Source organism: Cetorhinus maximus, chromosome 1, assembly GCF_964194155.1.
Source record: "Cetorhinus maximus chromosome 1, sCetMax3.hap1.1, whole genome shotgun sequence".
NCBI lineage: Eukaryota > Metazoa > Chordata > Chondrichthyes > Lamniformes > Cetorhinidae > Cetorhinus > Cetorhinus maximus.
In genome coordinates this window covers 58962-74557 of record NC_135879.1, presented here as the reverse complement: position 1 = coordinate 74557, position 15596 = coordinate 58962, and the positions used below count along the sequence as shown (strand labels likewise).

At 41.7% G+C, this 15596-nt stretch overlaps 1 protein-coding gene across 1 annotated transcript in view; it reads right to left on the bottom strand.

Moving 5' to 3' along the window:
• Window positions 1–15596, bottom strand: part of dgkq (diacylglycerol kinase theta) — a 153568-nt gene that overhangs the window by 118179 nt on the left and 19793 nt on the right. Inside the window, exons 2-3 of the mRNA XM_078563460.1 lie at window positions 12514–12616; window positions 4777–4862 (exon numbers count right to left, since the gene is read on the bottom strand). Coding sequence (XP_078419586.1) covers window positions 4777–4862; window positions 12514–12616 — 189 coding nt within the window. The remainder of the gene's footprint in view (window positions 1–4776; window positions 4863–12513; window positions 12617–15596) is intronic.

Genomic DNA, 15596 nt, shown 5'->3' with positions numbered 1-15596 from the left:
TCACACCCACCGTCACAGAGCCTTCCCGCCCACTGTCACAGTGCCTTCCCACCCACTGTCACAGAGCCTTCCCGCCCACTGTCACAGAGCCTTCCCGCCCACTGTCACAGAGCCTTCACACCCACTGTCACAGAGCCTTCCCGCCCACTGTCACAGAGCCTTCACACCCACTGTCACAGAGCCTTCCCGCCCACTGTCACAGAGCCTTCCCGCCCACTGTCACAGAGCCTTCCCGCCCACTGTCACAGAGCCTTCACACCCACTGTCACAGAGCCTTCCCGCCCACTGTCACAGAGCCTTCACACCCACTGTCACAGAGCCTTCCCACCCACTGTGGAAATAAAGCTACTTGAACCAGGTCTTCTCTTCTGAGGAACAACCTCTCTCAGATTTCTTCCTCTTCTTGTAAAAACAGAACCCTGGTCCACTGGGACAGGATTCTTCAGCTGAAAGGAAATGATTTTTTGGCTTGAAAAGTTACCTCAGACAATCTGTTAAGACGGAATGGTCAGACATTTGTGGATTTGGGTGGATGGCTTTTCAATGGATCACAAATGACATAATAGAACTTTGCAAAGAAAATTTAGCAGGAAAGTTTGTAAATAAATAGAATCATAAAATATTAGAGCACAGAAGAGGTCATTTGGTCATTATACTCCTGACAGCCTTGACAGAGATATCCGCTTTGTTTTATTCCCTTGCCATTCCCACATTCATGTGAATTTTTATTTTTGATTATTTATAAACTTCTATAAACTTCTCTTATAAAAGCTACTTCTGGACAAGCATTTTATATTTCAATTCATATTTTATGGGGGTGGGGGCAGGAGGGGGGCTGCAGGAGACTGGGTCAAAGGAAAACAACCATGTCAGTCCCAGTGAATTTTTAAGTACCCCTGTAACTGAGTCAGCAGCCCATATCCAGTGGTACGTTGCTTAAATTACCAGCCCACGCCAACTAAATTACCAACCGACGCCAACTAAAGCAACACGAATGAGTTCATTCATCTAGTGTCGCTCAGAAAAAGACCTAAACATTCCTTTGGGGGAATATTGACACTTTCCCTTCAATGTCACATGCTTTAACTTTGTGAAGTCTCCTATGCAGCCCTCCATAAAGCACTTTTGGAAAATACAGACACATAATATCCACAGTATTTTGTTCAATAATATACTCCATTATTTCCTCAAAAAACTATTATATTTGGCAGGACACATCTAACTTTTACAAATCCTTTTTGATTCTCCTTAATGAACCCTTTGAGATGTTAACCTGATGAAGCTATAACACAGGACAACTTGCGTGCCAAACAGCATAAGCAGCAGGTGAGAGACAGGGCTAAGCAATCCCACAACCAACGGATCAGATCTAAGCTCTGCACTCCTGCCACATCCAGTCGTGAATGGTGGTGGACAATTAAACAACTCACTGGAGGAGGAGGCTCCACAAATATCCCTATCCTCAATGATGGGGGAGACCAGCACATCAGTGATAATGTGGTAATCAGTGATTATCAAAAGATAAGACTGAAGCATTTGCTACAATCTTCAGTCAGAAGTGCCGAGTGGATGATCCATTTCAGCTTCCTCCGGAAGTTCCCAGCAACACAGATGTCTTCAGCCAATTCGATTCACTCCACGTGATATCAAGAAATAGCTGAAGGCACTGGATACTGCACAGGCTATGGGCACTGACAATATTCCAGCAATAGTGCTGAAGACTTGTGCTCCAGAACTTGCCGCGCCCCTAGCCAAGCTGTTCCAGTACAGCTACAACACTGGCATCTATCTGGCTATGTGGAAAATTGCCCAGGTATGTCCCGTATACAAAAAGCAGGACAAATCCAGCCCGGCCAATTACCGCCCCATCAGTCTACTCTCGATCATCAGTAAAGTAATGGAAGGGGTCATCAACAGTGTTACCAAGCAGCACTTGCTTAGCAATAACCTGCTGATGCCCAGTTTGGGTTCCGACAGGGCTACTCAGCTCCTGACCTCGTTGCAGCCTTGGTTCAAACATGACAAAAGAGCTGAATTCCCGAGGTGTGGTGAGAGTGACTGCCCTTGACATCCAGGCCGCATTTGACCGAGTGTGGCATCAAGGAGCCCTAGCAAAACTGGAGTCAATGGGAATTAGGGGCAAAACTCTCCGCTGGTTGGAGTCATGCCTAGCACAAAGGAAGTTGGTTGTGGTTTTGGAGGTCAGTCATCTCAGCTCCAGGACATCACTGCAGGAGTTCCTCAGGGTAGTGTCCTTGGCCCAACCAATGTTCAGCTGTTTCATCAATGCCCTTCCTCCCATCATAAGGTCAGAAGTGAGGATGTTCGCTGATGATTGCACAATGTTCAACATCATTCCCGACTCCTCAGATACTGAAGCAGTCCATGTCCAAATGCAGCAAGACCTGGACAATATCCAGGTTTGGGCTGACAAGTGGCAAGTAACATTCGCGCCACACAAGTGCCAGGCAATGACCATCTCCAACAAGAGAATCCAACCATCGCCCCTTGATGTTCAATGGCATTACCATCACTGAATCCCCAACTATCAACATCCTGGGGGTTACTATTAACCAGAAACTGAACTGGACTAGCCATATAAATACTGTGGCTACAAGAACAGGTCAGAGGTTAAGAATCGTGCAATGAGAAACTCACCTCCTGACTCCCCAAAGCCTGTCCACCATCTACAAGGTACAAGTCAGGAGTGTGATGGAATACTCCCCACTTGCCCAGGTGAGTGCAGCTCCCACAACACTCAAGAAGCTTGACACTGTCCAGGACAAAGCAGTCGCTTGATTGGCTCCACATCCACAAACATTCACTCCCTCCACCACCGACGCACAGTAGTAGAAGTGTGTACCATCTACAAGATGCACTGCAGGAATTCACCAAGGCTCCTTCGACAGCACCTTCCAAACCCACAACCACTACCATCGAGAAGGACAAGGGCAGCAGATACATGGGAACACCACCACCTGGAAGTTCCCCTCCAAGTCACTCACCATCCTGACTTGGAAATATATCGCTGTTGCTTCACTGTGGCTGGGTCAAAATCCTGGAACTCCCTTCCTAACAGCACTATGGGTGTACCTACACCACATGGACTGTGGCAGTTTAAGAAGGCAGCTCACCACCACCTTCCCAAGGGCAGTTAGGGATGGGCAATAATTGCTGGTCCAGCCAGTGAAGCCCACATCCCATGAATGAATTTTTTAAAAAACCATGTCTTTCTCAGTGAGTGGCCATTTTATCCCATATATTGACCACCAGGAGCTCAGCCATTGCTGGTTGGTCTAGTTACCTGATCAATGGTAGGCTGATCAGTCTAGTTACCTGATCAATGGTAGGCTGATCAGTCTAGTTACCTGATCAATGGTAGGCTGATCAGTCTAGTTACCTGATCAATGGTAGGCTGATCAGTCTAGTTACCTGATCAATGGTAGGCTGATCAGTCTAGTTACCTGATCAATGGTAGGCTGATCAGTCTAGTTACCTGATCAATGGTAGGCTGATCAGTCTAGTTACCTGATCAATGGTAGGCTGATCAGTCTAGTTTCCTGACTAATGCTAAGGGATTATTTAGTTACCTGATTTATCCTGTTCTGAACAGAGGTTTTTTTTTTATTGTAAAAATATACTTTATTCATAAAAAATCTTCAATCACATTCAAAACCATTTCAAAAACAACATTACAAGGGTACAATCCAGGTTAAACTTTTACAAAATGTATCACCAGGTGCATCAGTACAAACAATATTACAATCATTTACAGCCTTTCGTTTTGATCTGTACAGCCCGAGGGGCTCTAAACAGTTCCCAGTCTCTCGGTGCGCTGTGGTAGAAAGGTCTTAGACAGCGACCCTTCCCCATTGCGCCTTTGCGGCAGCTGCCCCAAGCTTTAGTGCGTCCCTCAGCACGTAGTCCTGGACTTTGGATTGTGCCAGTCCGCAACAATCGGTCGGGGACAACTCTTTGTGCTGGAAGACCAACAAGTTTCGGGCAGACCAAAGCGCGTCTTTCACCGAGTTGATGATCCTCCAGCTGCAGTCGATGTTTGTCTCGGTGTGTGTCCCTGGGAACAGCCCGTAGAGCACAGAGTCCTGTGTCACAGAACTGCTCGGGATGAACCTCGACAGCAACCACTGCATCTCTCTCCAGACTTTCTTTGTTCTGAACAGAGGTGGTAAATTGGCAATATTCCATGCCTCTGGTACAACTTCCATCTCCAACGATGTTGGAGAGGTTATCAGGATCAGTGCCTTTCACACTGAGTGAATCAATATTTTCAGTTCTCAAACCCTTATATATAGCTACCCTAATTTCAGTACTTACTCCTCTTGCACCCTCGCATTTCCAATGCCACACTCTATTACGAAGTCTAAGGCAACATATATATGTTTAGTAACTCGAGCATTCCCTCATCCTGCATAAGATGTTTCCTATTTGCTCTTTGATCAGTGTACTCTTTCTTTAGCTATTCTTTTACTTCTCCTGGTTTACAAAATTCTTTATTCCTATTTTATTTGAGTGACTGCTGCACATCAAATTTGATGTATAATTTGACTAATACTAAGTTTTCACATCATTAGTCAGTCTTTATTATTTGGAAAGATTTCACATTGCTAATATGATGATAACTGCTACCATGATACATCTAGGCCAATAGTGCTTAGTATATATATAAATGAGCAATGTTTGAGTTTTGTCTGATTATAACATTGGCAGAATTGCTGCTTGGAATGTCACTTATTACTCCCTCCCACCGGCACTTACCCGATCATAATGCCCGTCTTGATGGCATCGCCGACAGTCACTGCAGGCAAAAGGGCCACAGTCAACATGGACGTGTAGCTCACACACTGTCAAATCAGAAAGGCACCATTAATCACAAAAAGGTTATGCCAGCTCACAACTAAAACTGGATGCATTCTCTGTTATAATTATAATCGTTAGGGTGCAAGGTGTTCAGGAAAGATAAGAAAGGAAGGAAAGGAGAAGGGGTTAAGGAGAGCATTGCAGTGCTGGAGAAAGAGGATGTCCCAGAGGGTTCAAGGACAGAATCAATTTAGCTCGAGCTAAGGGACAAAAAGGGTGCAATTACGTTGCTCGGTGTAGTCTATAGACCGGCAAATAGTGAGAAGGATGTAGAAGAACAAATCTGCAGGGAAATTACAAAGAGATGGTGGCATTATAGGGCAGTTATAATAGGGGACTTTAATTACCCGAATGTAGACTGGGACAGTGGTAGTGTAAAGGGCGAAGAGGGGCAAAAGTTCCGAGATTGTGTTCAGGAGAATTTTCTACAGCAGTATGTGTCCAATCCAACTAAAAAAGATGCACTGTTAGACCTGGTTCTTGGAAATGAGGTGGGCCAAGTAGATCAAGTGTCAGTGGAGGAACATTTAGGAGACAGTGATCACTGTATTATACATTTTAGGATAATGATAGAAAAGGACGATAGGCAATCCAGAGTAAAAATAATTAACTGGACAAGAACAGACTACGATGGGGCAAGAGCAGAGCTGGGCCAGATAGACTGGAGTGAAAGATTAACAGGAAAAACTGTAACTGAACAATGGGCTCCCTTCAAAAAAGAATTGGTTCAGGCACAGTCAAGGTATATCCCATCGAGAGGGAAAGGTAGGACTAACAAATCCAGAGTTCCATAGATGAAAAAGGAGATTGAAATTAAGATGACGAAGAAAAAGTGCATTTATGACAGGTGTGAGCTAGAAAATACAATTGAGGACCAAGAGGAATACAGAAGGTTCAGAGGGGAGGTGAAAAAGCATATTAGAGAAGCAAAGAGGGATTATGAGAAAAGACTGGCAGCCAATATAAAGGGGAATCTCAAAGTCTTCTATAGGCATATAAATAGTAAAACGGTGGTAAAAGAAGGAGTTGGGCCGATTAAGGACCTAAAAGGGAATTTACACATGGATGAAGGGGCCATGGCTGAGGTATTAAATGAATACTTTGCAAGGAGGTAGATACAACCCAGGACATGGTGACAGACGAGGAAACTGTCACTAGAAGGGCTCAAAATTGACAAGGAGGAAGTGTTGAATAGACTGTCGGTACTTAAAGTTGACAAGGCACCAGGACCGGATGAGATGCATCCAAGGATATTGAAGGATGTGAGAGTAGAAATTGCAGGGGTCCCGGCCATAATCTTTCAGTCTTCCCTAGACTCAGGGATGGTGCCAGAGGACTGGAGAATTACAAAAATGACACCCTAGTTCAAAAAATAAGCCCAGCAATTACAGACCAGTCAGTTTAACTTCAGTGGTGGGAAAGATTCTAGAAACAATTATTTGGGATAGAATTTGTAGTCACATGGAAAAATATAGGTTGATAAGGAAGAGCCACCATAGATTTCTAAAGGGGAAATTGTGTTGAACTAACTTGCTGGAGTTTTTTGAAGAGGTAACAGAAAAGGTCAATGAGGGTAATGCTGTTGATGTGGTGTACATGGACTTTGAAAAAGCATTTGACACAGTGCCACACAACTGATTTGTGAGAAAAGTTATTGCTCATGGAATAAAAGGGACAGTAGCAACGTGGAGACAAAATTGGCTGAAAAATAGGAAGCAGAGAGTGATGGTCAGTGGATATTTTTCAGGCTGGAGGAAGGTTTGTAGTGGAGTTCCCCAGGGGTCAATATTGGGACCCTCGCTTTTCCTGATATATATTAATGTTCTAGATCTTGGTGTGCAGGGGACAATTTGAAAGTTTGTGGATGATACGAAGCTTGGGAGTATTGTGAACTGTGAGGAGGATGGTGTGGAACTTCAAGAGGACATAGACAAGCTGGTGGAGTGGGCAGATAGGTGGCAGATGAAGTTCAATGTGGAGAAGTGTGAGGTGATGTATTTTGGTAGGAAGAAATGGACCGGCAATATAAAATAAGGGGTGAAATTTTGAAGGGGGTGCAGGAGCAGAAAGACTTGGGTGTATGTGTGCACAGATCATTGAAGGTGGCAGGACAGGTGGAGAGAGCAGTTAATAAAGCATATAGCATCCTGGGCTTTATTAATAGGGGAATAGAGTACAAGAGCAGGGAGGTTATGCTGAATTTATATAAGACACTCATTAGACCTCAGCTGGATTATTGTGTACAGTTCTGGGCACCATATTATAGGAAGGATGTGAACACATTGGAGAGAGTGCAGAAGAGGTTTACAAGAATGGTTCCAGGGATGAGAAACTTCAGCTATGAGGATAGATTGAAGAGGTTGGGACTGTTCTCATCAGAGAAAGGCGGCTGAGAGGAGATTTGATAGAGATGTTCAAAATCATGAGGGGGCTGGACAGAGTAGATAGGGAGAAGCTGTTCCCACTCGTAAAAAGATCAAGAACGAGAGGGCACAGAGTTAAAGTGATTTACAAAAGAAGCAAATGTGACGTGAGAAGAAACTTATTCACACAGCGAGTGGTTCGGGTCTGGAATGTACTGCCTCAAAGTGTGGTGGAGGCAGGTTCAATCGAGGCATTCGAAAGGACATTAGATGATTATTTGAATAGAAACAATGTACAGGGGTACAGGGAAAAGGCAGGACAATGGCACTAGGTCATAATGCACATTTGGAAAACCAGTGCGGACACGATGGGCCGAATGGCCTCCTTCTGTGCCGTTAAGGTTCTGTGATCCTCTTGTTCTGTGATTAGTACTAACACAACAAACATAATCTTCCACAGGTCTAAATAGACAACATTTGCAGCCAATTAAAACCCAACTACTTTCTTACTGTCAGTGCTGTAACTAATAGATTCTCCTGCTTACTGCAATTCCATTTTAAACACAGTGTACTACTTGCAACATTACGATGGGTTATGAATTTTCACTGAGTTATTATCCACAGACATCGAGGAAAAAAAGCAAATTGTTTTTGCAGTCAAACTCAAGCAATGCTAACTTACTTGTCCAGGGATGATGTTTAATCCTTCTAATTGATAGACACACATTCATCCAAACGAGTTTACTTCTGCTACTGGTTACCCAGTTTGACTGCAAGTATGTCAGCCCAGCAGTTATAAAAAGCCAAGTGCAGTTATGCTAAGTGCACCAAATCAGCATTTTGTTTCCAAATTGCACCTATGGCTGAGAGTAAACTTCAAAATTATGATAAAAGCAAAATATTGCAGATGCTGGAAACATGAAATTAAAACAGAAAATGCTGGAGAAACTCAGCAGGTCTGACATCTTCTGAAGAAGGGTCATTCTCTCGAAATGTTAACTCTGTTTTTCTCTCTCCACAGACGCTGCCAGACCTGCTGAGTATTTCCAGCATTTTCTGTTTTTACTTCAAAATTATGATGGTAGTTTCTTATGTATCTGCAAACAATTCATGAGAAATATTGCATATAGGCCCTAGTGCAACAAGACAGGTAGACAGTGAGCATGATTCACCACATGAATAGAACATGGATTCCACTGCAGTATTTCTACAGAGTCAAAAATTTGTATTTAAACTTGCTTTGTCTAGCTGTGTGGTGGAATTGGTGTAAATCTGGTATCCCATTAAAACCCACACAGAGCACAGTTAAATGAGTATCAGTGATGAGCATCACTTTCTTTTTTGCTTTACTGGTTTATCAAATTTTAAAACAAAGAAAATGACTTATCACTAAAACACCCTTAGTCATGGTGGTAAACTGGGGTTTATCAGACAACTCTTGTGCAAGACATGCAAAAATGTAGTTCTGGCCATTCAACAGCATGGGTGAAGAACTTGGAGCTACATAAGGAAGTCTATTCGTACCCTACCCCAAACTTCCCCATTCTGCTCCCCCACCACCAACCTCAGCCTTTCTCTATCAGTCTTCATGCTACTGCAACCTGCCCCAGCCCATTCCATCCTGTTCTTCCCCACTCTTGCACCATCAAACCCCCACTCCACTATCCTTTGTGTGAAAAATTGTTTTCCAATTTCACTCCTGATAGCCTGCATCTAATCTTTGTGAATGAATTTAGATATAAACAGGTAGTGACCATCAGTAAACACAACTACTAGCCTTTAGAAGCACATCAGAAAAATTAGAGCAACATACAATTTCCCACAAGTCCCCCAGTCTGAGTTTAGACTGAAAGCAAGTTTGTTAGCCTCACTCATCCATTTATTTTCTAACACTGTGCAAATAAATTATGCTGTTGAAAATGTTTTTAAAAATGGGAATGAACAAAAAACAATTGTTCTTAGGAATATGGAACATTGTACCAAGGCCTTAACAATGGCAAGGTAATTCTCAGCCTGTGAGCTTATCTGGCAAGCTGCAACTTGCTAAATAATAGCATAGTGCGTTCACACACATTGCACAACTTACATTCAACAGCCCAAGGCTGAGCTGAACTGGTTTCACAAAGCGTGGGTGGTGGAAGTTAGCACATGAAAAGCAAAGTCCCTCAGTTTCATCGGTTATCTAAGAAGAGAATGACCTTGCTATATAAATATCAAGTGTTCACTACCAAACACTCAATGCAAGTCTTTCAATATTAATTCCACATTGAATGCTCACCTCTAGCATGAAAAACATATTTATTTAAAAGTAAATCTCTCTATATTCTTGGTGACTCTCTGTGTTAAAGGCAAGTGTAGGCATGGTTGTCAAGAAGAACACTGATCCATCTTTGGCACACAGAGTCAGCAGCAAGCACTCCGGGGACAGCCACACACTGACTAACAGCAAAGAGCTTCAACAATGGCATCAAGTCTACCTTTGACTAATGCTTTAGTGTGGATTAGAACATGCCTAACACCTCAGCCAGTCACCCAGTGTCCCACCCCGTGTCTCACAATTACATGCTGTGTTGCAAAGGTTGGTGTAATATTTGTATGGCACAATAGAAACATTGGCAGAGATGTGAGCAACACTAAAGTTGGGGGTCATTTTCTCCCCAAAGAAACAGTATAATCAAAACAATAAAAGGCTGTTCACACTTGTCGGGTCAAAAGCAAAGGTTCCAACACTGATCCCTGGGGAACTCCACTACAAACTTTCCTCCAGTCTGAAAAACATCCATTAACCACTACTCTTTGTTTCCTGTCACTTGATAATTCCATATCCATGTTGCTACCTTCCCTTTTATTCTATAAACTATTACTTTGCTCATAATTTTGTCAAACACCTTTTGGAAGTTCATGTACACCACACCAACTGCATTGCCCTCATGAACCCTCTCTGTATTTCTTCAAAAAATTCCAAGTTAGTCAAACATGATTTTCCCTTAAGAAATCCATGCTGGCTTTCTTTAATTAATCTGTATTTGTCCATGTGACTATTCATTTTGTCCCTAATTACTGATTCTAAAAGTTTCAAAGTTAAATGAACTGGCCTGTAGTTGCTGGGCTTATCTTTACCCCTTTTTTGAACAAGGGTGTAACATTTGCAATTCTCCAGTCCTCTGGCACCACCCCCGAGTCTAAGGGAGACTGAAAAGTTATGACCAGCGCCTCTGCAATTTCCACTCTCACTTCCCTCAGTCTCCTTGGACGCATCTCATCCAGTCCTGATATCTTATCCACTTTAAGTATATATTACCTCCCTTACCTCCTCCGTATTGATTTTAAATCCTTTCAGTGTCTTTCACTTAGTCCTGGGAAGCACCTTCTTCCTTGGTAAAGACAGATGCAAAATATTCATTTAATACCTCCACCGTGCCCTCTGCCTCCTTGCTCAAATCCCCTTCTTAGTCCTTGATCAGCCTCACTCCTCCTTTTACCACCCTTTTACTACTTAGATGCCTATAACAGGCTTTGAGATTCCCTTTTATGTTAGCTGTCAGTCTCTTTTCATACCCCTTTGCTTCTTTTATTTGTTTTTTCACTTGTCCTCTGAACCTTCTATATTCAGCCTGGTTCTCAGTTGTATTTTCTACCTGACATCAGTCATAAACACACAATTTCTTCCTAATCTTAATTTCTATTTCTTTTGTCATCCAGGGAGCTCTGGCTTTATTTACCCTAACTTTCCCTTTTGAAGGAACATACCTTGACAGTACTCGAATTACCTCCTCTTTGAAGGTAGTCCATTGTTCAGCTACCATTTTCCTGCTAACCTTTGATTCCAATTTATTCATTCCAGATCCATTCTTACCCGGCTGAAGTTTCCCCAATTAATTATTCTTACTCTGGATTGTTCTTTTCCATAGTCCACCTAAACTTTATGAATCAATGATCACTGTCTCCTCAATGTTCTTCTCCTGACACTTGATCCACTAGACCTACCTCATCCCCAAGAACTGGGTCTAGCAGTGCCTCCTTTCTCGTTGGACCTGAAACGTACTGCTGTAGAAAATTGGCTTGAACAAACTCTAGAAAATCTGGAAATTTTGATGGACTCCCCAGAGCGACTTAAATGCTATTGTGAAATGAGGCTTGTACTAAACCTTGAACTATAACAGCAAATTGAGAAGGGCTGTGATTCTGGGTGGAATCTCACCCAATGAGAGTATGGCTCACAGTTGGGGCGGTGCAATTAGAGTCTGTTTAGATTCTCACTCCCACTCTGGAACTACAATTGCATTCAATTTAATATAAGCTATTTGCTTTTCACGCTCCAGAATTAAATATTTAATCTTATGTATAAATTTTAAGAGGTAGAATAAATTAAATAACTTATCCCATATGAAGAAATAAATCTTAAACAGATATTTAAGACTGACTTGACTAAGAAAGTCCTCTTGACGTAGCCTATGAGATCTTTCCAAGGAACTATAAGAAACAGAGGAGTTTAGGTGCTGTTGCAATCTTGACCAATTCCACATGCCTCTATATTTTAATGATAAGTCTACTGACTTTACTTTTCCTGGCTCTCAACAGTCAGCTATGGCAGCATAGGCTAATTTCCTGGATTGTATTTCTAGATCACTTTCTTACAAACATAGGAGCGGGACTAGACCATTCAACTCCTCGCTCTTGCTCTGCCATTAAACTAGATCATGGCTGATCATCTACCTCAACACCATTTTCCCGCACTAACCCCATATCCCTTGATCTCATTAGTATTTAGAAATTCATCGATCCCTGTCTTGAACATACTCAATGACTGTGCTTTCACAGCCCTCTGGGGTAGAGAATTATTGACCAGGGAAAGTGAATGACACAGAGACATATCACGTTAAAAGGGAGAAAAACATCTCACAAATAAATTAATCGTTCACTTATAGCACTTCACAGGTCATATCATTCAGAGTAGAGATAGTATGACATATTATTTACATCTCTTTGTGGTGAAGACAAGGTGCAATGTGTCACTTTTTGTAAGTTGCTGTGGAACTGCAGTAAAGTTCACTTCAATTCAAAGTATTGTTATTTATTGAGTGCTAATCCATGGGTCTGCCACTGACAATCATCACAATAATAAAACAGAAATTATCATTTGTCAGCATATCTAATGGTCCTTTAATATTTTATTGCCTGAGACAAAATGCACATCCATCATTTTACAAACTATTGTTTCAGTATATTTTATTTCAGATGAATTATTCATCATTCTGAATTATTTCTGTACCTTCACATCGTGTTGCAGGACTCTCTTCCAATTGCCTTCTACATACAGCGCAAAATTTCTTCTTGTACTGTGCAGGAACTCCAAGACAGTGTGCCACAGGGATCTAGAACAATGACAGAATCAATCAGTCCCCAGTTTAAAACTAACTATACACTCACCCTCCCTCAATAACACGCAAAATGGAGATACTTGAATCAATGTATCTTGCCAATAAGTTAATCAGAATTATGGTTTAATGGAGCTTGTGGATGAGGCTGTTGTTGGACTGATGTTAGGACATAGCTTATTGCCCATAGTTTACAACAATGTCAATTTCCAATCTCGAGTCAAATTACCTGCCAACAAATAGTAGCCAAGGGGAATCAACTGAAAGTGGATTCCAGCCAGGACATTGCATTTATTTCCAACAGTATTTCACAAGAAAGAATATTACATGATATGGGAGAAGAGCAGAGAATTGGGATTAGAATAGATAGCTCCATTTAAGGAACTATCACCATAGAAATCACCCCAGAGATATGATGTGCTGAATGGTCTCTCTCTCTGGTTTATTGTCTATGAATCTATGATAGAAGGTAACATGGCTATTCTAGTCAAGGAATGATGCATAAACAGGGAGAACAAAAAATAACCTTAAGGGTGCTAACTGTACAGTTAAAGCTTCAAGTAAACTGAAGCTACATTCACCAGTCAGGTATGAGGCTTGAATCAACTCCGTGGATAACTGCGACTTTCTGGTTACACATGTCAAGCCAGACCTGCAGGACTCTCCAGTTTGGTTTAGCAATACATGGGCGCTTTCAGATATTATGTTTCAGTAGAACAAAGATGTGACTTGCAAGACTTAATGACATCATCATTATTCAGTAGGTCTGACTTTGCACTACACTTCATTTAACAAGATCACTTTTGAAAATAAAAGCACCATATTATAGAATGCATCTTTTTTTTAAATTCAGCAATGATTTACCTCTTGTGCAGAAAGTAGCTAATGTAGGTTTCACTTCCATGTACAACTGCATGTGAGATAGGATCCCTGTTACATCCAAAATTGAACAGATCACAATGAAGAGTCAAGATGAGATTGGATGTAGTGAAGATGTGCAAGACCAGTTGCTCCTTCCTCACAGTCTTACAAGTTAGGAGGAGGCCTTTGGCCCTCGAGCCAATGTGCTCCAATCTCCTACACGTGCTCCAATCCCCTACACGTGCTCCAATCCCCTACACGTGCTCCAATCCCCTACACGTGCTCCAATCCCCTACTCGTTTCTGTGCCCTTTTAACATTTTCTTTTCCAAAATTCTATCAAATTTCTTTTTATGTGTGCTGCTCCCATCCTTCTAATATTCTATGTCCAAACAACCCTCTGGATTAGAAAGGTTCTCCCAACCATTGTCTTCGTTCTTATGTTGAGAATTTTAAATATATGCTATACAAACTACTTACTCAATGACCAATTAAAATAGTTTCCTCAACTTATATTATCATGACCCTCATAACTCTGGGTCCCACTATCTAATCTTCTTCTAACGGCAATAATCATGGGTGATTTTAATATGCATATAGACTGGACTAATCAAATAGGCAAGGGCAGCCTGGAGGGAGAGTTAATAGAGTGTATTAGAAATTGTTTCTTGGAGCAATATGTTGTGGAACCAACCAGGGAGCAGGCTATTCTGGATTTGGTTTTGTGTAATGAGAGGATTAATTAATGATCTCATAGTAAAGGATCCTCTAGGGAAGAGTGATCATAGCATGCTAGAATTTCAAGTTCAATTTGAGAACGAGAAACTTGAGTCCCACACTAGTGTTCTGGAGTTAAACAAAGGTAACTACATAGGCATGAGGGCAGATTTGGCCCTAGTGGACTGGGCAGGAAGACTACAAGGTAGGACAGTTGATGAACAGTGGCACATATTTAAGGAGATATTCAATTCCTCCCAAGTAAAATATATTCCAAAGAGGAAGAAAGCTGGTAAGAGGGGGAAAAAGCAACCATGGCTAAGCAAGGAAGTTAAAGATAACCTAAAGGCAAAAAGTAAAGCATACAAAATTGCAAAGGCCAGTGGGAGGCTGGAAGATTGGGAAACTTTTAAAGATCAACAAAGGGTTACTAAAAAATAATAAAAAGAGCAAAGGTACATTATTAAAGAAAACTAGTACAAAATGTAAAAACTGATAGCAAAACCTTCTACAAGTATATAAAAGGAAAGAGAGTAGCTAAAGTGAATGTTGGTCCCTTGGAGGATGAGGCTGGGGAGTTAATAGTTGGGAACGCAGAAATGGCAGAGATGCTTAATCAATATTTTGCCTCAGTTTTCACGGTGGAGGACACTAGTATCATACCAATAGTAACAGGTAGTGCAGAGGGTATAGAGAAGGAGGAACTTAGAACAATCACCATCACTAGAGAAAAAGTACTGAGCAAACTATTGGGATTAAAGGATGACAAGTCCCCAGGGCCTGATGGCCTACATCCCAGGGTCTTAAAGGAAGTAGCAGCAGAGATACTGGTTGCATTGGCTATAATATTCCAAAATTCCCTGGATTCTGGAAAGGTTCCAGTGGATTGGAAAAATGCTAATATATATCGCCCTTATTCAAAAAGCGGGGGGAGGCAGAAAGTAGGAAACTATAGGCCAGTTAGTTTAACGTCTGTCATTGGGAAATTGTTGGAATCCATTATTAAGGAAGTGGTAATGGTGCATTTGGAAATTCAAAATGCAACCATCAGAGTCAGCATGGTTTTATGAAGAGTAAATCGTGTTTCACTAATTTGCTAGAGTTTTTTGAAGATGTGACAAGCAATGTGGATAATGGGGATCCTGTAGATGTAGTATATCTGGACTTCCAGAAGGCCTTTGATAAGGTGCAGCACAAAAGATTAATACACAAGGTAAGATCACACGGAGTTAGGGGTAATATATTAGCTTGGATAGAGAATTGGCCAATCAACAGAAAGCAGAGAGTCGGGATAAATGAGTCTTTTTCTGGATGGCAAGCTGTAACTAGTGGGGTGCCACAGGGTTTGGTCCTTGGGCCCCAACTGTTTACAATCTATATTAATGATTTAGATTCGGGGA